Genomic DNA, 28,000 nt, shown 5'->3' with positions numbered 1-28,000 from the left:
ATGTTCATCCTGATTATTTATTCTGTTGATAATAAAAATGTTGTTTTCATTTCTTGTTTCTTGTTTTTATTCACTGTTTTGCCTCATGTTGTTTACATAATGCATCAATGATTTTGTAGTGTATGACCAAACACCTACTGTTTGAGAAAAATTATTATAAACCAACATGAATCTCAATGAAATAAAAGTCAAACGAAAAAAATAAATTAATCAAGTAAATCATTCACAACAGACCAGTCATAGAATAAATAAACTGAGACATAGGATAGACACCATCAATTAAAGGATTATAGAAATCAAGGGACACTAACCAATTAACCTGTCACTGTTATTTTTCACACCTATAGTGAATACAACTCTTTGTCACTTAATTAGGGTTATTCATAGATTATATTGGCTTGTTAATCAAAATCTTAATTTCAAATAAAACAATAATAACACAATAAGTCAGTTAGATACACTCTTTTTATATATTTGGTACATTATTATCTTCTTCTGATTTCTGGTTCTTGGCTCTTCTTTTGGGATGATACAAAAACCATGTGACCATGAAAAATCAATACACAAAACGGAAACAGTGGGAAATTCAACACAAATGGTTAACAGAGATCAAATAAAACACAAAGACAGTATTGTAGTCATTTATTTTCGACAAAAAGCTATTTCTTTAGAGATTTATGTAGGATTGGATATCACAAACGTAGTTTTGGCCAGGAAATTCACATCTGACCACTTTTCTTGAGCTTGGATTTTCCCTCTGGTCTCGGGATCTCGCCTATAAGTCGGTACCCCTCTCTGGATTCTGAATTTTACTCCCAAACTTCCGACTTATACTCGAGTATCTACGGTACTATAAGGATTCATTATTATTCCCACAATAGAAGTTTTTGTATACTTCATGGGTACAGGTCAACCAAGAATTAAAAGGTTCAAGGAATGATAAATTTTCTATAGGCTTGTAGAGGGGGGGTTGGAGGGGTCCTGATCCCGAAATCCTGGGGTTAAAAACATAAAATTCTGAGGTCCCGAATTAAAAAAAAATTAAATCTCGACATCCTGAAATTCGAAAAAAAACAGGATCCAGAAAGGTTAAATCCTGAGCTTAAAAACATCCGATATCGACATCCCGAAAAAAAGGTCCTGCCCCTCCTTGTATGCAGACTTTTCAACACTACAAATTAAATAACCACAAATATGCAAGTTTTCCTCACTGTACAAAAAAAATAATGAATCCATAATATTTGGTTAGTATCAATGACACAGTAACCATATAAAACAAAAAACAAAAGAGCCATCTGGTGGCCAAAATACAATTGATTGCTTGCTTGCATCCCAGAAAATCAATTGTATTGCCAAAAATGAATTCAAAATTATCAGTAGTTTATAGAATGCAGCAGAGCAGGATACAAGATCTCTTTTTTAATACCAGACAGTATATAGTCATCACTGAGCAGTGAATAAAATACATAAAATGGTTCAGTGTAGGAAGAGAACAAGGATGTATTCTTCTGACGTTTCAGTCTCGTTCAGTCTCGTTGAAATCTCGTTCTTGAATTATTTCCAAAATATGTGATAGAAGTGGAAAATATCAATGAATTTTAAAAATATTATAAGCAAACATAAATCTGTGAAAAAATTGTGTATTTACAATGAATGGTTTTTGCGGAATCCAGTTTTCAAATTTTACGACCAATCAAGTCAGTATTTTTAGCCAAAATTTTGAGAAAATGGGTGAGGGATACAAAAAATTATTTTACAAGAATCCTGTACATCCCATATCATTTTGGTCTTTTCAAATTTCTTAGATATGTCTTTTGTCATTCATTTATAACAAAAAAGTTGAAATAATATGCATTTTGTTCTTAAAACTGAGAAAAATCACAAAAATACAAAATTGACAGCATGGTAAATTTTACACAAAAAAGCGTCAAAATATGATAAAACTTTCTTATATTAACACCTACCTATAGTTTTTGTAAGTAAAATTTATTCAGATTGGTCCACTTCATCTTTATAGAAAGTATGAGAAAAAGTTTAATTGTGGAACTGTGATTTTTTTCATGATAATAGCCCAAAAATAGGTAAAAATCGATGAAAAATGTGAAAATCATCAAAATTGGGCATTTTCAAAGGGCCGTAGCAAAAAAAGAAGTGCACCACCATATGATTTTTTCTTCACCAATTATTTTGTTACAGTCTTATAAACCCAAAAATCAGGTTAAGAAAAAAAGTTTAATTCTAGAAATTTTTGGTTCCTCAGAGGTGTACATCCTTAACAAGAAAAAGAAAGTTATAAAACTAACCTCTCTGTTCTGCTGTTCCAGTTTTTGAAGTCTTGTTGAATTTTCTGTGGTCTGTGTTGACTCTTTTTCTACAATTTTACTCTTCTGAGAAAAGAATTATAAAAAGACACGTTAAATTTAGAAACATGATTTACTACTTGTACATTAAACACACTACAAATAGTTCATAATCTGATCAAAGAAAACTTGTAAGAATAAAAGGAACAATGTCTTTCAATTTCATTCATTATAAATGTAAAATTGTAGGAACATTAAAACAGACAATGACTAATTAGGAGTAAGGAGGAATGAATATACAATTCATACATCAGATATCAAAGAGTTCTCTAATTAGCCATATGAAATATCCTGTTCCTCAATGCTCTTCAACTTATTACTTTATTTGGCCTTTTTAACATTTTTTGATTCAAGCCTCACTGATGAATCTTTTGTAGACAAAATGTGCGTCTGGCGTAAATATAAAATTTCAATCCTGGTATCTATGATGAGTTTATTATGTAGAATCAATTACTGAAAATTCATTTTTTATCTTGGGATACATATTCAGTTTTTTCCCTGGGTACAGGAGAACCAAAATTTAAATGTAACAGATGTTTTCATAGAAATGGAAGCAAACTTTTTCAAAAATTAGAATCTAAATATGCACAAAAATGAAGTTTTCCTCAATTACAATATTTGGCAACCAGGAAAATACATGCATCCCCAGTATGGACTTTTATTTCTTCTTTACTTTGGAGCAAGTTGAAAAAAGTTAGTCTGGCTACTTTTGGTTTGAGGCCAATGCAATGTCTTAGATATGTATATTGCCATAAGAAGCTATAACTAACTTTCTAAAAACAAATATGTTCTTTGTTGTCTCAAATAAGTTGATGCAGTCAATGCTATATTCAAACTACTTGTAAATGTTATTTCTGTTGACATTTTTTATGTCATATTTGATAAAAGTACATTAATTAAAATACTTTTAAAAGTACCACATTTATGTGTATGTAAACAATGAAATCTTTATTATCTAACATGAACAACAAATTACACATTATTTTAATAGCAGTGTAACCACAATATCCTTTTTGTGGTTTTCAGTTAAAAATGGTATAATGTGGATAATATTTACATATTTTCACATTAAAAGTTGATAGTAAGTCTTGTATAACTTTTGCCTTTTTAAAATCTTGTTTTTAATTTTTGAGGCTATATAGTAACCATGTGCCCTTAGGTATTTAAAACAGGATGTTTATGATTTATTAAACAAATAAATGTCGGTATTTTTACCCAAAATTGCATTTTTATTGGAATGGATCCTTGATTAAAATGAAATTTCCTGCGGACATCATGTTCTATTTTCAAAGAACACAGGGATATAACAGATTATATGCTTATGATTCCGGGTTTGTTTTCAAAAAAACAATTTCACAGAATACATGAGGTTTAATACTGAAACCTTTCTATCATGAAATTAAAAGCCTCCCTTAATAATTTGATATTTTATCAATCTTTTTACTATGTGCCGGAAAACACTAAACTGAAACTTGGCTGTTTTTTTATTAGGAAAATGTAACAACAAAAATAGTTTTGACTGAAACTTGGCTGTTTTTTTATTAGGAAAATGTAACAACGAAAATAGTTTTGATCTAAACTATTTTTGTTGTTACATTTTCCTAATAAAAAAACAGCCAAGTTTCAGTTTAGTGTTTTCCGGCACATAGTAAACAATTATATAATCTGTTTGAAATTCACACAATACTGCAGATGTGTGTACAAAAAACCAAAAACCAAAAGAGCAACGAAAATGCCATATGTGTGAATACACGAATTAAACTTGGAAAAGCTGTGTTACAATTGAATCTTATTTCATTCCTTCAAAATTAATCTATAATATCAATTGACTGTTGCCATGGAAATGTTAGCCATACTGGTACCTGTAATTCTGATTTGCTGACATAGTCCCAGTCTACAACTTGAGTCTGTGATGACAGCGACTCAGTAGGAGATACATTATTAACTTGAAGTTCTAACTGCTGAACTTTTCTTAAAAGACGATGGTTTTCTTCCCTGTAAATTATGGTTTATGTTGTAAAACATAACAGATTTTAACCTTTTTATCACACCAAATAAGTGTTATTTTTTCATTTAAATTTTTTTTTCTAGAACAACAAATAGATACAGAAGTTAAAAATTAGAAAAGATACAATGACCATCTGTAGGTACATACATATAGGTCAGGCCAATGTTTCATTATTTGCTTCCAATGGGTTCTTTATCATGTGAGTTCCTGAACATATGTTTTTTTACTATAGTCAGTTAAAAATTCTCAAAATTGTCTTAAGTCATCATTTACACCTTCTGAATAATAAAAATACATTATTTTGTAAAAAATTAATGATGAGAAAACTCATTAAAAGGCACTGGATCAATTTTTGGACTCAATCTTCAGTTTAGAAATTGTTTTTTTCAACCTGTTTTTTATGTGTCCTGGCCTTGCACTCATAAATTCCAGTAAAGATTTTGCACTTTGAATATGGAGGAAAGTTAAAAGACCAAAAGCCTATAGGACTCATGCACTTGTCAAAGTTAGTGATCTTTTAATCAGTTTGCAATTAACTTTTCTCTCTGATTCTAGCAAGAATAAACTTACAACAGTCTTTTATTTTCAACCTGAAAGAAAAGAAAATAATTTCACGATAAAATTAAAGATTTGTTTTCATGTAAACAAGATTAATTTCTTTTTGCTAATTTAAGATCTTATTTTTGCTGTTTTCCCATACATCTTGTCATGAGTACTTATAATTAGTGGGAATGCATGCTCATTAGTATTTACCACTGTTTCTTAACTTTTGCTCAATTTCATTGAGTTGTCTTCCCTTTTGAGTCAAATCCCACTCATAAATATATAAAATTTGTTCAACCATTCCTTTTATGTTGCTTCAACATTGAAAACAAATTCACAAATTTTCAAAATTTAACACATAAGTTATATTGACTTCCAAAAGAATTATTTTCAGCCTCAATTCAGAATTTTTGTTGAGGTACTGTATAGTATTAAATAATAAAACTACCAAACTGATTCGATAAGAATGTATTCACTGTACACTATCATTGTATTTAAAGGCTGTAGTGCCCTGTAGTTTGCTAAAATTTGCTTTATTTAGGTCTCAAGTGGATAGTTGTCCTATTGTCAATCACACCACATGTATATTTTTTAAATTTTTGAATCCTTGTTTCTTTCAAGAATGCCTGAATCTTGGACACGTATGGAAGAGTTTTGTTTTTAAGAATAATCATTTGACTGAAAAGATTGATCAGCTTGAGTGACCAATGTTTATGATCAAGTTCTATTCTGTGTACATGTTATATCAATTCATTATAAAGAAATAAGTTTCTCCAGTCATCCACATGATAAATAATAAGTCAAGTTTTCTTTTCCTTTAATTGGAGCAGTAAAACTATACAATAAGGTGGTTGTTTTGCAGTGGCTTTTTCTGCAAAAACCCTTTTTTGGGGCTTTAAACTTTGTAAACATTTTTAATATGTGAAATGTACATTAAGTATTACAGTTTAACAAACCTTAAAGTTTTCATTCTCCTCTTCTATCTTTGTGAGGTCAGGTAAAATATCTTCTAACATTTTCCTCATTTTTTGTGATGGCCCATCTGAACCGAGGTCTCCATTCATTATTTCATTCACATGTAGACTTAACGCAGTCTCAGACTTGGAGCACTATATAAAACAAAGCATATACATGTACTGTGGATTCATTTTATTTCGTGGGTACCAATTTTCGTGGATTGCAGAAAACTTTTCCTTTTGAGGATATTTGATTTCATGGTTTTGCCAAGGTCTGCATACAATTTGATTAAAAATTTATAATTCGTTGCACATTTAAATTTGTGGTTCACCTGTACCCACGAAAACCATGAAAATTGTTATCCAACGAATAATAATGAATCCACAGTATTCACGTGTGATAGATTTTTTACAGACTAAAAATACAATTGTACATGTATGAGCATTGAGAAGTGAATGAAACACAATAGAAAGTGCAGACTTTGACTGAGGCTGACCTGTTAAACTTTAGTGTAATCTACAACATATATATACAACTGTTTACTATAAATTCAGAAACTATTGCGATGTTTTTATTATTGCGGAAATTGTGACAATCTTATAATAGCAATAATTTAAACTCGCATTTCGAGATTTTTTATTTGAATTAAACAGGATTTTCAATATCGCAAAAATTAAAATAGCATTACAGTCTAAAATAACAAACTTACAATAATAAATGCATGCAATAATTGATGAAATTACAGTATATTATAGAATGTCCAAAGCAAATCCAAATCAAACAACTGCGGGTACAAATGATTTTTTCTTGTAGATTCCTCATACCCCAGAAAAATATTGTCACACATATAAAACTGTGAACTTTTTAACTAACTGCTTGGACTACATAGACAAATTTCACATTGAGAGATTTTTCAGAGAAATATTAAGTTCAACATTTATAGCACGTTTGGATCAACTAAAGGAAACTAAAGCTCCTAGAACAGGTATTTCTGTATTGCAGAACTGACACTGATCATGTTGAACACATTTTTTATGTGTGTAAAAATATTTTTTATATCCACGATACCAAGTTCAAATTATATTACATAATATAAAAGTGTTGACAAGGCATATTAGAAATAGTTGATGTGCAAAAAATATTAATTTAAACAATTTTTTTTCAAATAATTTAAAAAAAATCTGTGAACATATTTTTGTTTTGTGTAAACACTTTTACTGATAAATGATTCATACATAAATGTTGTGAAGCTCTTAGATTTTTAAAGATTTTAAATATGTTGTCAGTTGTCTTAGTATATTTTCCCTCTTTTTGTTTTGTTCTAAGAAATTCCAGTATGGGTGCAAAGATTATGTGATGTCACTAAATATAAATGAGCCAGCAGAAAATCTACAGAAAATATAATTTTTGAAATAAAAAAATCTGATCCCACCTATATCTAACACAAATGCTTTTATAATAAAAGACCTTTGACTTTCTTTAAGATGACCTTTCACTTGAAATTTGATTGGTCCTGAACCTTTTGTATATGTAAATTGAGAAATTATCATGTGGTTTTCATTAATATGCATAATGGGACTAGGTGAATATTGCAATAGTTAGAACTTCCATTTTGATATATATTACATATATTTGTATGCAGCTTTTGCTGAAATCACAATCACTATTCTTTATAAGTCACAATAGTTTCTGAATTTACAGTGTTTAAAGCAATTACTATCCCCTAAACACAAATCACTATTCTTTATAAGTCACAATAGTTTCTGAATTTACAGTGTTTAAAGCAATTACTTTCCCCTAAACACAAAGCACTCTTCTTTATAAGTCACAATAGTTTCTGAATTTACAGTGTTTAAAGCAATTACTATCCCCTAAACACAAAGCACTCTTCTTTATAAGTCACAATAGTTTCTGAATTTACAGTGTTTAAAGCAATTACTATCCCCTTAACACAAAGCACTCTTCTTTATAAGTCACAATAGTTTCTGAATTTACCGTGTTTAAAGCAATTTCTACAATTACTATCCCCTAAACACAAAGCACTCTTCTTTATAAGTCACAATATGTTCTGAATTTACAGTGTTTAAAGCAATTACTATCCCCTAAACACAAAGCACTCTTCTTTATAAGTCACAATAGTTTCTGAATTTACCGTGTTTAAAGCAATTTCTACAATTACTATCCCCTAAACACAAAGCACGTGCACTCTTCTTTATAAGTCACAATATGTTCTGAATTTACAGTGTTTAAAGCAATTACTATCCCCTAAACACAAAGCACTCTTCTTTATAAGTCACAATAGTTTCTGAATTTACAGTGTTTAAAGCAATTACTATCCCCTAAACACAAAGCACTCTTCTTTATAAGTCACAATAGTTTCTGAATTTACAGTGTTTAAAGCAATTACTATCCCCTAAACACAAAGCACTCTTCTTTATAAGTCACAATATGTTCTGAATTTACAGTGTTTAAAGCAATTACTATCCCCTAAACACAAAGCACTCTTCTTTATAAGTCACAATAATTTCTGAATTTACCGTGTTTAAAGCAATTTCTATCCCCTAAACACAAAGCACTCTTTTTAAAAAGTTGAAGTAATTTCTGAATTTATAGTGTTTAATTTAAAAAAAAAAAAAGATGTGGTATGATTGCCAATGAGACAACTGTTCACAAGAGACCAAAATGACACAGACATTAATAACTATAGGTCACCTTACGGCCTTCAACAATGAGCAAAGCCCATAAGCAATTTCTATCCCCTAAACACAAAGCGCTCTTTTGTAAAAGTTGCAATAATAAAATAGTGTTTAAAGCAATTTTTATCCCCTAAACACATCACTTAAATACCTGAATGTCTTACCTGTCTAGATAAACCAGGTTTGATTACCTGGAATGAAGATGATTGAGATGACGACGCAGACACAACCTTACTGTGCGATGAAGAAGCAGTTTTAGTAGAGTCATCTAAGTGTTCCGATGGAAATTCCATCAAGTTCAAACTTTTTGAATTAGAATCCGAACCAACATGTACAATAGTTGACGATGACCTTAACATTGCCCTGTGGTCCTTGTGGACAGGGTTTTCAATGCCATTACTAACAATGGAAATTGGTCTTTTCTGAGAATCAGACAGTTCTAATTTAATGTCACTACTGATAGATTCCTGCGTTGGATATTTGTCCATTTTCGAGTGCTGGTACATATCGCATGGAGGATAAGTAGCTCCAGATATTTGATCTGTCCATGACAAAGTTCTGGTTACTTGTTTATAATTGTTTGTTTTGCTTTGCTCCATAATACAAGGATCTGGTATCCCATTTGAACTGTAATCAGACTTTAAAGAAACATCTATATTTTCCGATTCAACAGTTTGTTGTTTGACCTCTCCAGGATTCTGAAATATCCAATATAAATTGTAAGAAATCAAGAGATGGTTGTGTACAAATTTGAAAATAAGAACTAAAAATAATGTTTACTAAAATAAATCTATATCTACAAAGACAATCTTTAAGTATACATACATTGTATATGTAAAAATACATTTCTGTGTACATGTTTTCCCAGTTTATTTCTTTCCTTCTATTGTTGTTACAACCTTTACACTTAGCTTGTTTTATAACATAACATTTAACACCCAAATAAACAAAGATATTATTTAGTGTATATTTCATTTTTTGCACCATAAGGAATTACATGTAATTAAACCAAAACCATAAGGATATGTACAGTCGAACCTGTACTTTAGAACAAAGTACAATTGATCCTGCAAGATAATTGGTGTGTCATTTAACATGTTTAATGTCAAATATTATTTAAAAGAATAAATCCAGATGCAGATCCAGCATTTTGAAAAAAGAGGGAGTCACCTAGCAAGCCAACTTTTTGGGTGATACTTATAAAAGTCTATGTATTTATCACATATGAAGCTCTATAAGGGGGACCTAAGCCACCTTCCCCCTAAATCTACCTCTGAAATCATATGTAGCTCTATAAGGGGGACCTAAGCCACCTTCCCCCTAAATCTACCTCTCAAATCAAAGGGTGACAGCGTATATCAGGTTAGGGATCATAAGAGATTTTTTTAAGGTGAATAGTCGTGAGCTTTCAAAATAATTATCCTTATTTGAATGTAATTATTGATATATACTTTTGACATGTGAAAATAAGCAATAATTTAAATGAAGGTAAAAATATTTTACCAATCTACATACTTCATTTCTGAGTTGTATATAATGTAAATTTCTATCACTTTTCATACTTTTATTATTTCACTATATACAATGTATTCTCATAAAATATATATATCTAGTTTGAACTTTATGTTTATGACACTAAATTTCCATAAAGGAAATACCAGCTTTAATCATAATTACTGTTCATTAATTACATAACATGCTTCAATGAACAGGAAAAAGAGGCCTAAATAATTAACATATAAGTACATAAAACGATCTATGTTGTATCAGTAAGTAAATTGTATTGATTTGAATACAAAAAATCCTACTAGGATATATAATTGATCAACTGTTGTTTTGTTGCATATCCAATGGCCATAAAATACAATAATAAACTGATAAATATCCCCAAAAAACCTAATATATAAACAAACAATGTGAAATTCTCAACACTGAAAATTCATTTATTTTCATGAACACTGATTTTTGTGAATTAAGAAGACAATTGTTGTTATATTTCATGATTTGTTTATACATGTAGCAATGATTTTGCATAAAACTTTTTTGTACAAGGATGTAAAAATCTAACATTATTGAAAAATTAATTTTGTTGAATACCTTTATACAAGAAATCAACAAAAATTGATACCCATCAATTTTAAATAAGAAAACCAAATGTATAAAAGTTAAACAATGTAAATTTAACAATCAGGGGCAGATCTAGGATTTTCAAATGGGGGGAGGGGGTATTAAAATAAAACTGAATATTATAATAATTACATTATATGTATGTTTCATTATAGTACGTTATTCTGATTGGCTACACTACAGTCTCACATTATTCCTTAAGCAATTGCACTACACAATAAAATTTATCATTCATGATGACACGAGGTCCCACAATAAAGTGTACTGGTAAATTAAATAAAAACTTGAAAAAAATCATGTTTTCATGATCCTAGTTAAAAATTGTAATTATAAGTATTGAATGCTTCTTTTTGTAACTTCAAAGGGTTGTAAAAGCATTGACTGTGAGCACATTTTTAGAATGAAGCGCTTCCGCACTTCATACAAAATGTACTTCGGTCAACGCTTTTACACCCCAATGAAGTTAAAAAAAGAAGCATTCAATTCTTAAATAAACCCTCAAAATTGATTTTGATGGTTTTACCCTATTAATCATTTAAATTATAAATCATTAAAACATGAGATATTTTGACAATCAAAGTACACCCTCTACATCAGACCCCCTTACCCCCAAACCCCCCCCCCCCCCCCTGGATCCACCACTGACAATTACAATTTCTTTAGTAACACTGATTATACTATTATAATTACTTTATAACTGGTTCCAGTGTCCCCATTCATTGAACGGTTTCCCTCTGAACCACTGTCCTGACTGAAGCTCATGCCTGCACCTGGAGATGATGGAGTTGCTAGTTTTTTCAGTGATTCATTCATTTTCTTCAATTTTGAACATTCTTCTTTCTGTTCACGAAGAAGATTACCTGAAATATGATTTTTAAACTTTTCCAATCTGGAATTTCTTTTTAAATTTAGTACATGTACTTACAAAACAAAGGTACAGTATCACAATAACTGAAAATACAATTATCAAAATTAAAATATGTGCAAACTACCTTTTATCATTCTGTCTGTTGTTGGCATATGTCTGTTGTTTACATATGAAGTTATAAAGGTCAAATCTTGAGTATGCAATCACTTCAAAAATGTGAAACCACAACTTAGGAAGTTGTAAAGGTAAAATCTTGAGTAATGCAACCACTTCCAAAATGTGAAACCACAACTTGAGAAGTTGTAAAGGTCAAATCTTGAGTAATGCAACCTCTTCCAAAATGTGAAACCACAATGTCAAATTTGATTTTTTGTTGTTACCTTGCATAAGTCATAATGAGCATGAAGTGTGCTAGGTGCATACCATTCTTAAATTTTATAGATTTTTAAAATGAACAAAATCAAATCAAAATATCATTTTTTTTGTTTTAAATTTGAATAAATTTGTGACTGTTCATTTTAAAAATCTATAAAATTTAAGAAAGCAAAAAGATATTAGTTTGATTACTTAAGTAGGTGTAGCTAATAATTCTATAATCTTGGGTTGATATCCCACTTAATGGGTTGCTTTCATACATTTTTTTTTTTTACCACATCAGTCTTCACAATAATTTTTTTAATCCACAGGCCTGAAGCTCAATTTTACAAAAATCAAAGTTGGATTCTGATGGCCTGTAGGTCTTTTACAGACCCAAAAGCACTTTTACAAGCCTGGGCTGGTGGGCCTGTGGTTAAGCATGAAGACTACCACATGGGTTGTTGTCATATGATCATATGAAAGCACATGAAGGAATTAGATATCTTTCAGCCAATAAAACATCAGCAATTATACATGTATAAAATTAAACACCTACTATAAATATACATCCTTTGTTTCAATTTTTGTGGTTTTAGCCAGATAAAGATTAACACATGATATCAATTGAAGAAGAATACACAAAAGTTAAGAGAGCTTATATAGAGCAATATAATTATATAAATGTTGTCAAAAAAGTATCAAAAAATTTCCTACTAAAATTCATACTGTAACTGATCTGATCAATGAGTCATATGACACCTGTCAATAAGGAATTTTCTTTCTATTATTAACTTCCTCCATGTTTGACTTTTATATCTAGGCCATTGTTAAGACTTGCTACAAGTTTGTTTTAAATTGTTGGTATTTTCTCTTGAAAATATACATAATACAGTTCTATGATATATGAGCGTGTGGATTAGGGTTTAAAGAACAGAGAATGATGGTCACATGATATAAAGAAAAGAGAAAAAAGGCTAAAAATCAAAATTTTGTATTTCCATTTTTTTCAGCAGCACGTTACACAGGGAAAAATTAATAAAATTGAGAATGGAAATGGGGAATGTGCCAAAGAGACAACAACCCGTCCATAGAGCAGACAACAGCAGAAGGTGACCAGTTGCAAGAAACATTGTGACTTGTTTTTATTTAGTAGAAAGTTATCTCTAACTATTCTTTGTTAAATTTAAGTTAACATCAATTTTTACACATTCATTCATCTGTGAGAAATGTTTATCAGTGCAAGAAACAAGCTTAAGAGTACTCACAGTTACCAAATAACCTTTGACATGTAATTGACATACTTTTCAAACCTGCACAGACCAAGCTAACCTTGTCTATTTTTCCAAAGCAAAGTTAAAACACCTTCCATGTGGTTTCCCCTTCAAGTATGAGAACCCCCAACCTTGTATCATTGCACTCCAACCTAAGGATGCATATCTTCTAGTTTTTACCTTGAAGTATGAACTAATACCCTAGAACACTTTGTCAATTAGAGACCCTATCCTTGTATCATTGCACTCTTACCTAAGGTTGCATATCCTCTAATTTTTCCTTGAAGTATGAAGTTCTCTTCCTTCAACTTCAGTATTTCTTCAGTAGGCACCTTTGTCATGTAATCATTTAATGAAGTCTGGCAGGCATTTTCAGTCATCTTGTATTACAATCTATGGCATCCTGTAAATATATTGTGTAACTTTAAAAAAGAGATAAAAGATACCAAGGGGGTATATATATTATTATATACTTATTAGTAAATACAGTAGAGTGATACGGTCAACGGCAATCATGCTGTATCAACCATTTGTAATTATATCAATATCTGCCACAGTTAAAAAGGTTAACCACATCTTTACAAAGATCCATGTTGAAATGTAATACAAGTATGCAATTTGTAATTTTAATAATGCAAAAGTTTAGCTTGTAATGTAATACAAAAACACCATTGCTAATGTACAAAATGTAATACAAAAATGTCACTTGCAATGTTATACAAAAGCAATGTTTGTAATGTAATACAAAAATGCCATTTGTAATGTAATACAAAAAAAATTACTTGTAATGTAATACAAAAATGCCATTTGTAATGTACATGTAATACAATAATGTTGTTTGCAATGTAATACAAAATTGTTGTTTGGAATTTCATATAAACATATCATTTATAATTATGTCGAACAAAATGTAGTTTTAATTTACAATGATGTTAATCAAAATTCCATTTGTATAAAACTAGTTTTATATAAAAATGTCATAAGTAATGTATCATAAAATTGTCATTTGTAATGTAAAATAAAAATCCCAGTTGCAATGTAATACAAAAGCAATTTGTAATGTATTACTGTATTACAAAATTGTCATTTGTATGTAATACAAAAATGCCAAGTGTAATGTAATACAAAAATGCCAAGTGTAATGTAATAGAAAAATGTAATTTGTAATGTAATATAAAAATGTCATACTGTGGATTTATTATTTTTCGTTGGATACCAATTTTTGTGGATTTCGTGGGAACAGTTGAACCACGAAATAAAATGTTCAACGAATACAAAATTTTCTATAGAACAGGCTATTATCGAAACTTGGAATTATTTTTAAAAAAGGGGACTTTAAATGAATAAGACCTATAATTCTTTGTCATTTTTCAATTCAAGATAAAATAAAAGGTGACCTTTAAACTTAGTACTGTACAAAAAAGACCAGCTACATGTACATGTAGGTAAAATGGTTTTACATGTATTGTTCTTTAATTTATGATATTTTACATACATGTACAACTGTAAAGAAATATATTCTTGACTTTAGCAGTGCAAATGTTCAACCCAAACTGTCTACTGACTACCAAGGTACTATATAAAAAGAAATGTAAATAAAATGTGTTAGGAAGACATTAAAATTTAGAGTAGATAGGAAGGCAAAAGGACAACCTACATTTTTTTTGTAATTGCACCACAATTACATTGATTTTCTTTTACCTAAAGACATGTAGCCTAGGAGCTATATCAAGATGCATCATTAAGAATAATATCATTTATTGCAAAAGGCAACGTAATTCATTTGATTACTGTCAATTACATGTAATTGAAAATATGCTCAAGTGCACATTCAAACATTGAATATCTTTCAAAATTGTAATTATTTATAGCCAATTACAATTGCATTTTTATAAACCAAGGTCTGTACAAAAAAATGTAATAAGTGTATCGTAAGACTACAATTCAATCACAGTAACAATATTTAAAACATATTTTCATTATACAATGAACATGATGTATGTAGCCTGAAACTCACAAACTGTATAATACATGTATGAGACTGAAATTTCTACCATTTATTATTTCTGTGTTTGTTAACGCTACACTGTACATACAACTTGTAAATTGTATATGTATGCATACTATACTGATGAACTATAAATGAATTGTTCAAAGTAATAAAGAATTGAACATATGATTTATTTACGAAGTTTTTGAAAATATAAATAGTCAATAGAATAATAAAAAAAAAATAATAATATATTAGTTTAAACAATATTATACAAATGAAATAATATTAAGGATTCAGAAAGAAGCAATTTGCTTTTACAAATCTGTCTCCCTTTACCAGTCAGGGGAGTTACTTGTACAAGTGATTTTTAAAATCACTTTCTCAAGTGATTTTTTCAACAAAACAAGAGTTAATTCCCTTTCAATACTTTTTAAAAATCACTTCTACCAGTGATAAGAAATATATTTTTAAATCACTCATTCAAGTGATTATTATTGGTTGGAAAATTTTCAATAAGAAACCAGGATTATCCCTCTCTTTCAAAGAACAACATCACAAGAGGGGTCTTCTTGACATTAGATAACTATAAAAAAGGTAAAAATAAATAAAAAAATAACTTGTAAGCCCTGAGTAAAATTTATTTTCTGAGCAAAAAATAGCATTAGAAGTAGTACATGAATTACTTGTTTTTCATAAAGCAGAGGTTTCAAACCACCAAAACTTAAAATATAAAAGACCATTAATCAAAAACATTTATAGCTGAGTTTGGCGGTAATATAAGCATTGTCTATATGTTTCATAACATTTGGTTGAGGCAAATTTAAGTTAGAGAACAGAAACAAATTTTTGGACATACAGACAACATGGACAAGGGTAAAATTTAATGGCCCTACGTAGACTACAAATGGGCATAAAAAGGAACAGCAAGAACAATAATAAACTGAAAATGCTTTGACCAAAAACAAACACAAACATTTTAACCAACATTTGTAGAAAACTAAAGACCTGAGCAGTGATAAAATAAGATTTTGCAGGTCATAATTATAATTTCTAGTGAAGTAAATGGAATACAATCATTCATAGTATTGATCACTCTTATAAATAAAAATAAAACACTTCAAAGGGTGTCTTTCACATACATTTTGAAATAATGTAAATCACTGGTACACATGATTTTAAATCACAGCACAGAGTGATTTCCATTCAATTAGAATGTAAATCACTTGTGGAAATGATTTTAAATCACTTGTTGAAATGATTTTAAATCACTTGTAGAAATGATTTAAAATCACTTGTAGAAATGATTTAAAATCACTTGTGCAAATGATTTAAAATCACTGCACAGAGTGAATTAAAATTGGTGTTTATTTCTGATACCAGCAGTATTTTCAATTAATTTCTAGATGGTGAAAAACAGATATATAAAAAAAAAATTAATTCGAATTTAAAAAAAATAACTTTATATTTATCAATCAAATCAAATGTTTGTAAATTGTTGCTGAAACAAAATGTGTTTGTTTGTTGATGGATCAAAACTTCTAATACAATTTATAAACTAGATACCTTATTGACCATTTATTTAAAGTTTGAAGGTATTTGGCCCAGTAGTTTCAGAGGATAGGTTTTTGAAATAGTTTTTGACGACAGACGCAAAGTGATGACAAAAGTTCACATGGTGCACTTCTGCCTCAGTCACTTAAAAAGGGGGGATGAATGGAGTGACTTTTATTTACTGTTCCTTCAGAGTGATTTCAATAGAACACTGGTATAAGTGATTTCTGATTAGAAACCCCTCCCCTGTTAGAAATCCAATATCAGAATATTAATCTTTATTTAATGACTAGGACTAATCATTGATTCAACTCTGTAACATACTTTAGTCTTTTTGAGGTTGAAACAGAATGCAGAGGTCCTAAAAGTTGTCAAATTTTGCAGGCCTAAAGCATTTCAATCTTTTTGTCAGAATATAACTATTTCAACAAATTCAAATTCAGATAACTTTTTTGTTGTAATCAAGTTCAGCAAGGGGTCCTGCTGTCCAGCACAAGATCATTTATGAAGCAAAAAATATCAATCAGATCAAATCTATATTTTTTATGGCCCACCTACAATAGTAGAGGGTCATGATGTTTTCTGGTCTGTGCATCTGTCCATTTGTCTGTTCCGCCATTCGTCTTTGTGTCTGTTTGTACGTTCATCCCGCTACAGGTTAAAGTTTTTGGTCAAGGTAGTTTTTGATGAAGCTGAAGTCTAATCAACTTAAAACTTAGTGCTTCTTACCATTTATAGCACACAAGGAATTTATAGCCAATTGACCTTGTCAGTGATCATGGTGATATTTACCAACAAATCCAAACACTTTTACAGTGACGATAATGACTTCTTTTTTCCCTGAATTTAAATGATGAATCTGGAAAATGCATCACTGGGTATACAAGTAGCTGACTTATATAAACCCTAAAACCCTTAAACCAAATTTTGAAATCCTTGGCAAGTAGTTTCTGACAAAAATGCAATGCAATTATTCATGGTACAGACAGACTGATGGATGGACAGACAGAGGTAAAACAGTTTACCCCCCAAGTTTTTAAATCAATATTCAAAACTATAGCTAGGATTTAAAATAATAAACATCACTTGTACTCATAATGGTTTTATCATTGCACAGTATGTGACTTTCATTATTGTCAAATCCTATGTTTTTGTACTGCTATGCATGCTTTTTCAATAAAAAATTGACATCACAATGCATTTTTTATACTTTAGGAAAACCCATGCATGAGACCTGAGTATCAATAATAATGAAAATCACTTGTACAATTCTTTCAAATCATTGCATAAAAAAATACAAATCACTTGTACAAATGATTTTAAATCATTGCACAGAGTGATTTACATGAATTAATATAAATCACTTAAATTGTACAGATGATTTCAAACCACAGTGATTTTCAGTAAAAGTTATGGTCAGATCATATGTCAACAGTTTTCTTACTTATGAATTTGTACAATGCATGCTTTTGCTATTGAAATTGTGATGTCAAAATAAGAAAACCCATAAGACCAGGATAAATAATAGTGTTAATCACTCGTACAAATGATTTAAAATCACTGCACAGAGTGATTTCTGTGATGGTACAAATGATCTTACTGCACAGTGATTTTTAATAACATGCATGAATCTGGATGTTAGATCAATAAAAACAAAAATGCAGACATTGCATTGATGTACAAGATCGTCAACAATAAAGTAGCCACCAACAAAGAAGTGTACCTCCTATTAGACCAACTAGAGTATCAAGCAGGCGTGGATCCAGCCATTTTAAATAGGGGTCCAACTATGTCCCCATTCAAATGCATTGATCGACCAAAAAAGTGGGGTCCCCCCGACCCCCCCCCCCCTTTAGATCCACCAATGTCTAGACATACACAACAGCATAAACGCAGGGTACAAACAGCAACCAAAGACTGCAGAAAATGGTCCTTCTTTGTGAACACCACCAGACTGGAACAAGCTTCCCCCGGAGATCGCTACAGCCATGACAGCACAGTCATCAGTGAAGGATCCAGAATTTTTCATAAAGGGGGGCTCCAGTCATGCTTCAGTGATCCCCTATATAATCAAGCAATTTTTTCCGACAAAAAGGGGGATCAGGCCCTCCCCTGGATCCACCTATGGTCATTTGAGACATTCAAAACACAAATGACCAATCTCACAAAATAAAGATGAACATTTGTCTTTATCCTGAATTAACCATGCAGAACCAAGTTCCCAGTATATATAGAAAGTTGAATGTGAACAGTATACACAGAAAAATATGTAAATTATTTGTTTACCCTCTTTGGTAAAAGAACATTATCTTGGCATGTAAGTTGTTATGGAGTTTGTTTATAAAGATCTGCTTTATTAAGTCTGAATTTATCAAATAAATATTTAATATTTCCATTTGCAGTGTGAAGAAATTATGAAATTATAATAAATCAAGAAGGCACACAATGATTTCATATTTATATTATCGTGCCAAAAGTTTTTGACATTCTGAAAAACACTTATTTGTTTGAACTTTTTAAGTCGTCAGGAGTTAATCCCCTTTAAGTTAATTTCAATCCCAAAAATCACTTGCTGAAATGATCTTTTGTATCTGAATAAAAATATCACTCATTGAAGTGATTTAAAATCTTCAGAAGGTCCAATTTTCAAACCACGCAAGTAATGGTATTTCTATCGAGAGTACATATATTTTTCAACGTCAAAATGTTGTTTAAATGTTGAAGTTTATTGGAAAAATATTCACAGTATCAGCAAAAATCTTATAAAATCCTCAGACTATAAATAATTCAAGGCTATTTTTAGTCATTTTCAAGTAATTTTTGCAAATTTCTTTATTTTGTCAATGTTTACAGTGTTTCCCACCATATCTTTGGAAAACCATGTGGTTTAGGGAAAATCTCACAAGATTACAACGAGCTACATATTGGCGGACATTCAAATTTTCAAGTTTTTCTACCTATAGCTATGTTTCTAAGCAAAAATAAAAAATCACTCAAATAAGTGATTTAAAAAATCACTTGTACAAGTAACTCCCCTGACTGTTTACAAAAATAATACATTTATTGAACAATACATAAATATAAATACTGGCATGCTCTGTAATAAATATATGAATATGAAAAAGGTGGAAGAAGAAGAAAAAAAAATAATGAGAAATTTTTTTTTAATAAAATAAATAAACATGAATAATTGTAATGTATACAGTGTGAAATGCTTGGGTTCCTATTGAATGATGAAGCATTAACATCAACGATTAAAACGTTTACTTTTAATAATATATTTCTGCACCAAACTAAATAAAAAACTATTTTGCTCATGAATCTGAGAGTACCGTTGATCCAAAAAGCAAAGTTTTTGTGTTTACTTGGACAGGGAGCATGAGAGAACTGAAACAGAATATTATAGTTCACGTCTTAAATCATTGTATATGGACAAAATAACAGGAAGTGAAAATTTGTTTCTACATCACCGCAACGACAATTTGGAGAGTCCACTAAATTACGAACGAATAGGTGAGAATTCAATGAACTTGAATCCATTCTTAAGCGAGCATGAAGAATTTGACCAAAACGATGTCCTTATAATAATACGCTGGGACCTTACTATTTTGGGGACTAATTTGTTTTTTGAATAATGAAAGAGATTCACATTTTTTTATGTTTAAGTTTAGAGTGTTCCATAGTTTTGTTGTTGCTGGAATGAAATATTCAGAATATAAATCCTGTGTGTTGATAATACATAATATATTAAAAATATAATATAACGCTAATAATGTCTAAGTGGTTATTATTTATTTTTGGTAAACCTGGTCCCATTGAAAAAGCATAATTACAATGTTAGCATTATCAAATATATTTAATTATAAATTATTTGTATATATGATGGTCTTGATGGGGGTACAATATATACAGGAAAAATTTCTTGTCAAATGATGTTAAATGTACCTGTAAAGGTATTTTTTTGTGCATGACAATAAAATGTACACTAATTAAGACAATAAAAAAAATCTACTGATTTTAATCATAATGAAAATCCAATTAATTTTTTCCAAAAAATGGTAATGCTTATTATTTTTAAGACCTCTGATGAATCACAATAAGAATGATTATAAGGATACATGTATGTATTTTGACAAATCACTGAAATAATTTAACCAATTTGATGCTGATCACAGTAGCAGAAAATAACTGTCTCAGGGTCTAACTGTAACACCTGATGTTACATGTACGATGCATTCCTACTATCATATATGATAATAAAATAGTTTTTAATATGGGACGATGTCCCCAACTACAGTAGAAAAATCAATCAAAACAAATTAAAATAATAAAAATTTCAATCTACTAATAAACTCAAAATTGTTAACTTTTTATTTTCTAACTATTTTATTTACCCCCATTTGCATAGTTATCTCTTTCATTCATCCAGTCTTGTTTGCCATGAGACTTTGAGTAAAATATATAAAAGAACGTTGACAATAACAATTTCATTTTAGTTATTCTTTGATATGAAAAAAAAAAATATGTATCTGATGATAGCTTTTTTTTTATTTACATTGAAAACCACGTAATGATTTAAATGACATCACATCTAAAATCCCTTACAACAAGACCAACATCAGAAATCTTATGGTCATAATGGTATTTCGGTTTCTTTTTGTACATGTATATATATTATAATTTTTAGAATTAAAAAAAAAAATTGATACAGACCGTCCCTTTTCACATGTAACTTCTGCCTCATACTAGCCTAATCATGTTAAAATTAGTAATAACATTTGTCTTTCTTCTACTACAAAGGGTACTAGTAACAATTTTAAGTGGTTTTGATATTTTGGGGTAAAACTATAGACAAATCATAATTATCATAATCATGTAGATCTATACATTTATGTTCATACCACACACCAACAGTGAGAAAGAGTCATCAAGTGTCCCTAATGCTGTACTCATGGAGGACGTTTCTATATAATGAACCATGACATATTACGAAAGTGCAAAAAGTACTACTGAATCATAAAAATGTGTCATTCAAGATATAAAAATAGAAGTGAAAATAGGTGCACTTCTACCATTCAATGTAAGTTTTGTATGTATGATACATGCCTTAAAACTCTAAATTCAGCGTCTTTGTTTTAGAAATTGTTTCAAGCTTCAGTTTTTGTGTCTTCTTAACATTGGAAGTTTTCTGTTGTGAGAAAAAACTTTTCTGCGAAATACATTATTTACATCCGGGCGAGAGTAATTCCTTAACCGGTTGTCGGTCCTATGTTGATATCCGGATGTGTCAAAACACTACCGTATTCACGATGTACGTGACGTACCTAACAACAGTGAACGTCACTTGATCCTCATTTGAGAAATGTTTAGAAAAACAAAATTGTATGAAAGTGGTTATGTTGATATTCATGAAAGTGATTATGTTGATATTCAAAAAAGTGGTTATGTTGATATTCGAATTCATTACGAAAAAAATATAACAAAATAAATCAATTAACAGGTTGGGAACAAACCCTCTATACAGGTATAGAGGGATAATCCTTCTATAGAGGGGTAAAATTATCCCTCTAAGAGGGATATTTTTGTTTAGACTGGATCTAAATCAATATAGGACAGAATTGCATTCTCTACTTATTATGGCAGTAACTTGGAACAGTTGATGCACCAATTGATGTACTTAATTTAATATGCAAATGCCCAGTTTGATGCTTATCTGACTAAATATAAAATCTATTGTTCACCATGATTGAAAGCTGTGATGATCAGGTAAATTCTACTCACTTATGCCTCACTGAACAGAATTTCTATTGTTAGATTTAACATGAAATTTAAAGGTCAACTATTTCTTTTGTTGTTGATCAGGTGTTCAGATAGGTTTACAATGGATTGCAAGTTTTGTCACTTTAGCAGAAAACTGGTTATCCCAATTTTTAGTAAAGTGCATATGTGGATGCATATAATGCTAGAGATTATAGCCAATATAACTAGAAAATGCCATTCTGCCCTAATTTGCTTTAAATCCAGTGCAAGCAAAACTTTGAATACCCCTCTATAGAGGGATAATTTTATCCCTCTAAAGAAGGATTATCCCTCTATAGAGGTATAATCACCATACAGGGCCTGAGGGGGTTTGTTCCCAACCTGATTAATTGACATTATGATGCCAGAGACATATCTATATAATTGTTATATCGGTGTCTCTTAATATGATACCGATTTCACCGACACGTCAGTAGACAACTTTCGAGTTCGATGCATTTCCGTCAAAAACTCTGGTTTTAGTGTACACCATTCGTGCGTTTAGGGGCATTGTCACTTCCGTTCCAATGTTGAGCGAGTGGTTAGAAACTATAATGCTATATTGACGATTTATTCGGCAAATTAAATTTTCATAAATGACAATCAGCACTGCTGTCATTAAGGAATTATGATCAATTATTTACAAAGCAAACACTGCTTCTAGTTTATCTTGTACAATGACGACCACTAAGACGCTTGATGAACGTTACTAGTGCAGGGATACAGGCGATTTCCTCTATCTGGTAAATGACGTCATAAAGACGCGCATAATTGACGAGGTTTTTTTCCGGTGAAGGATGAACTCGAGTGGTCTATTGACGAACAGACTGCATCACCACATATTATTTGAATGACCCCAGAAGTATACCAGGAAGTTTGTTTTTTACAACTGTCAATGAACTTAATAGTTCACATCTGCCCGGCATAATCAATTAAAATTGTATTTTGCAACTATGAAGCTTATCCGGTCTAGCTGACCGTACAGGTACTTGTCTACACCGACGTGATTCGAACCAGTTTATAGATATAACTGTGACGTAGTGTAATAATGAATGGCAGACAAGTCAGTTAAGTTTTATGTTGATAAAATGTCCCTTGAAAATTATCTTTGAAAACATTACTATTCAAACGGGAGCCGGAACCCTCAAATGAGTCTGTAGAATTCGTTCAGTTAATGAATAACTGTCGACTGTTGGCAGTATATGCCTACCCTCCCCTGACTCCCTACTATATCAATCGTATTAGAATTAGAATTTCCAAATCCTTAATTACAGGACCAATAAAGGGCACATAAATCAGTATAATTCATATTGACGTTGTTTATTGCATTTTACGATATATGCTAGAGCAAGTACAAAATATAATTATTTGATAGGAATTAAGGGGATATGGATAAGGTTTACAGATTACACGAATAGAGCTATTGGGCTATTGTATAAAGCATCGCCATCTTGCTTATTAATGAGTTACTTTTCCTCAAGGGTCACTAGTAGACTATAAAGTTTAATAACATTTCGGAATTAAAGTGCATGCATGATGGCCTGGGAGCCGGTGCATGCGCACTATTTTTTCTGTGTAATCAATCTTTTTCCTCTTGTGTTCATTGCGTGGCTTATCCCTGTAGTTGAATTGTTTTCAGATTTTTATGTGTAGTCTACAATATAATGTTTTGAGTCAGTGCCTCCGTCACGTATTCAGGTAAGCCGGAAATTTTGCTTTGCAACAGTCCACCCAAAGACCACACCAGTGACGGTAGACGTGAATGCAAATCAAACTCATCTTTAGCTATGGTTTAACTGAACGGATGAATGAACATATTTATATATCCTGGTCAAACCTTAGGATTATTCCCATTTTGGAGTTTTTTCTTTGTTAATTCCATACAAATGTCATTTATCCATGTTTAAAACATATTTGCCGCGTCTCTTACGACATCCAATGAATAAAAAAAGAGACTGACAAATTATGATAAATATCGTACTTATTTATGTTATATGAGATTTTTCATCGACAAGAATTTCGGATGTGAACGTGTCAACCTGGATTTCCATACATATAGCTGTTGTGATTCCGAGATTAGGATTGCCAATCAGATCTGTGTAAAGGCTCTTATGTATTTTCCGATATTTTGAATTAAAAAATCCTAGCGAAGTAAGCTACCATACGACTATCGCAATCTATGGTGTATTTCCCTAGAATTATAATATTGGTCTGATATTAAGCTGCTTCCATCTTTTGAAGAGTTTTTTAAGGTTATGTGAACGCAAAATTTGACTGCTTACTACTAATCATAGTATAATGCTACCCCAGTTGATACACAGACAGGGGTCGAATTTGAATTTAAGCTTTTTTGTGTACTGGTCAGCCGGACCAGTGGAATGAAAAAAACCTACTGGTCCGGCTCCAAATCTACTGGTCATGCAAACATGACATTCATTTGATAAACACTAATATAAATGATAGATGTTTACTTTTATTTTCATGCTTTATTTTTCATTCATGGTAGACAAGAAAAAGAGATCTCGAGAGTCTTGATCTTGATTTTGATAAAGGCTTTGATAATTTCAATGATTTTCTTAATCAAAATCAGGACCAAGAACAGAAAAAATGTCAACATTGTATTCTACATCATCACAATACTCACGACGACTATGGGGTGCCTAACTAAGTTGTCTGGAGCGCTGTCCAGAAATGTTTCATATATCAATACCCGGGATATTTACATCAACTTTCCTTTGGTTAATTTCATAAACTTTATTCCGATCTTACTTTTGAATGTCACTTATTTTAATTTTTTTTTGTCTGGATATTTTACACTTTCCAAAAATTTCCACATTTTGTGTTTTTGTGAAGGACGCTCACCCGAGATATTAATTAATCAATTGTAATACTTAATTTAGTACCCCCAGTACCGGGTAATTGATTTCGGAGGTATTTTTTGTAAACAAACAAATATCGACAAATTTCTACTGGTCCGCCGGACCACGGACTGACATTATCTACTGGTCCGACGCAAATTATACTGGTCTCGGACCACCGGACCAGCGCTAATTTTGACCCCTGTACACAGATAATAAAAGTATAGGTTCGTGCGAGAAATAGTTCATCTGATGTCTATGCTATATGAGGGAGATGTTTACGCATGATGAGTGTCGTTAATATATATATATATATATAAATATCCAAGCTGCAATAAATACAGTCATTTCTAGTTACATAGGTCAAATAAAGTACTTCGGCCTCAATTCGTCACAAGAATACCAAGAATATTCTTTACACAACTACAAGATACAAAAAAACAACTGTTTCAGTATGTCGATTCACTTCTCTTGAAGCACTCAAAGAACCCATACTTTGAAACAAAGGTCGTCATTTTAGTTTTTACGGTCCTCTGGTTTGATCTCCATTTGCGAATAAGTATAATTAGCGTCCAGTTTTGAATACCAGATGTTTACATCTAACGTGTCGAGACATTCGTCTTTGAGGCAAAGGGAAAATGTCACATGAAGACACTAAATTAAGTCTCCTAAAATCGATGCAATAGCGCACTTTGCCATCAGTTTTTTTCTGATAATTACTGGTGATTAGGCCCACTCCGAGGTTTAGGATGATATGACCCCAGTCTCCATCATTTTCTTGGGGTTTTCTCCACCTTTTCACAAAAGAAGCTTGAGATCTTCGCATACGCAGTTGAATATGACGTGCATCACCGCTGCTTATTTCATATACTTTGGTATTGAAGTTACCGCAAGGTCAAAACTTAGCAAGCATATCACTGTAGCTTTGAAGTAAGGTTTTGTTTTTAGTCTTTAGTAAAGTCCTGACTTGCATTCGTACATACCTTTCTAAAGTGATCTGGCATAAAGACTCATTATGGGGTTTACTACCACTTGACTTGGACGGTAATCTGCTGACTGGCCGAACAAGTCCCAACAATGTGCATACTAATATATTATTGAACAAAGGCTCTCTATCAGAGATTAAGGGTAAGATATCGTTCTAGAATTTCAAAATGAGACCTAACGTATAGCCAAAACCGAACTAGGAATCAGAGCTTTGTGTGAGGGAGATATCTCTCCTAAAAAAAAATTCTATGCTAAATGATCAGCGTATATTTGCCTTGGGTATATGATCTTTTTTTTTTTTTAATTTCCCTGATTAAAATTTATATTTTGCAAATATTCAAAGATTTTTTGTTTCTTAAATTCTGACAATCCAGATTAAGAAATAAAAAGATAAATATGTATTTATGAAAATTCCCTACCAATAAAAAGATGGAACGGTCATGTAACTGGCAAAATGACATATCATCAGTTGTTTATTTTGACCAGAACAACCCGGCTAGACCATTGAAGAGCAATACCACAAAGAAATAAAGGCGCTTGACACAATGCAGTTGGTGTTGTAATACGCGGATCAAGTCAGCTCCATCTAACTATTCGATTCTTATATATCCTTGGCTTTCTAGTATTCAGATTTGAGCGTTCCTGATGCAAATAAAGCTAGAAAAACGCTTTGAACACATGATATTTATAAAATGACTTTATATTTTTTAAGGTAGTAAAAGAGTATATAAAAAAATGACAGAAGCACTTCTTACTTTGCCAAAATGAAATTTATGTGACATTTAAAACAAAAATCAATAAAAAGTTTAGGATAACGAGTTTGTTTTCAAGCTAAAAGTTTTACTGAAAATTAACAAATTTTATAAGGAGTGTATGGGGATTCATTTATTTTCGTGGGTATCAATTTTCGTGGATTGCTGAAAACTTGAATTTTCGTGGATTTTTGATTTCGTGGTTTTGCCCATCTCTGTATACAAAGCCCATTGAAAATATGGTATTCGTTGAACATTTGAATTCGTGGTTCATCTGTACCCACGAAACCCACGAAAATTGGTATGCAACAAATAATAATGACTGTATTCAACATTTCAAGATAAAGACTGTCACCTTTAAATCATGGTTCTTATATCCTTGACTAGAATACATGGTAAAGGAATTGTTATCTTAATAGAAAAAAAGTTCGATCACAAAAATTTGAAATAAGATATGAGAAAATGACTCTCATAAAAGAGAGAAGAAAGATACCAGTCAAACTCATAAATCGAAAGTAAACTGACAACGCCATGGCTAAAAAAGAAAAGGTCAAACAGAAAAACAATAGTTCACATGACACAACATAGAACACTACAGAATAAGCAACACGAACCCCAACAAAAACTAGGGGTGATCTCAGGTGCTCCGGAAGGGTAAGCAGATCCTGCTCCACATGTGGCACCCGTCGTGTTGCTTATGTGGTAACAAATCCGGTAAATAGTCTAATTCGCTAGGTCACATTCATGAAAGGGAAGTGGATTGTAGTTACGACCTAAGGAACATGTCCGATATCATTTGTGAAACGGTTATTCCATAACGGTCAATCAACTCGTGATGGCGTCCGTAAAAATTTACGATGGGATGATTTCAGC

General features: G+C 31.1%; 1 protein-coding gene across 7 annotated transcripts in view; it reads right to left on the bottom strand.

Moving 5' to 3' along the window:
* Window positions 1–28,000, bottom strand: part of LOC143045065 (uncharacterized) — a 41,562-nt gene that overhangs the window by 11,388 nt on the left and 2,174 nt on the right. For 2 of the 7 annotated variants that reach the window (XM_076217357.1, XM_076217363.1), the window contains exons 1-8: window positions 21,838–21,974; window positions 13,441–13,590; window positions 11,382–11,551; window positions 8,729–9,262; window positions 5,868–6,020; window positions 4,939–4,958; window positions 4,223–4,355; window positions 2,304–2,387 (exon numbers count right to left, since the gene is read on the bottom strand). In XM_076217357.1, coding sequence (XP_076073472.1) covers window positions 2,304–2,387; window positions 4,223–4,355; window positions 4,939–4,958; window positions 5,868–6,020; window positions 8,729–9,262; window positions 11,382–11,551; window positions 13,441–13,567 — 1,221 coding nt within the window. In that variant the 5' untranslated portion in view covers window positions 13,568–13,590; window positions 21,838–21,974. Of the gene's footprint in view, window positions 1–2,303; window positions 2,388–4,222; window positions 4,356–4,938; window positions 4,959–5,867; window positions 6,021–8,728; window positions 9,263–11,381; window positions 11,552–13,440; window positions 13,591–14,682; window positions 14,757–21,632; window positions 21,718–21,837; window positions 21,975–28,000 lie in introns of those variants that run through there. The other 5 variants (XM_076217358.1, XM_076217360.1, XM_076217362.1 and 2 more) reach the window with 4 other exon arrangements.

The sequence above is a fragment of the Mytilus galloprovincialis genome, chromosome 9 (assembly GCF_965363235.1).
Source record: "Mytilus galloprovincialis chromosome 9, xbMytGall1.hap1.1, whole genome shotgun sequence".
Lineage (NCBI taxonomy): Eukaryota > Metazoa > Mollusca > Bivalvia > Mytilida > Mytilidae > Mytilus > Mytilus galloprovincialis.
Note: the sequence above shows the minus strand (reverse complement) of the source record. Positions and strands in the feature narration are given on the sequence as shown.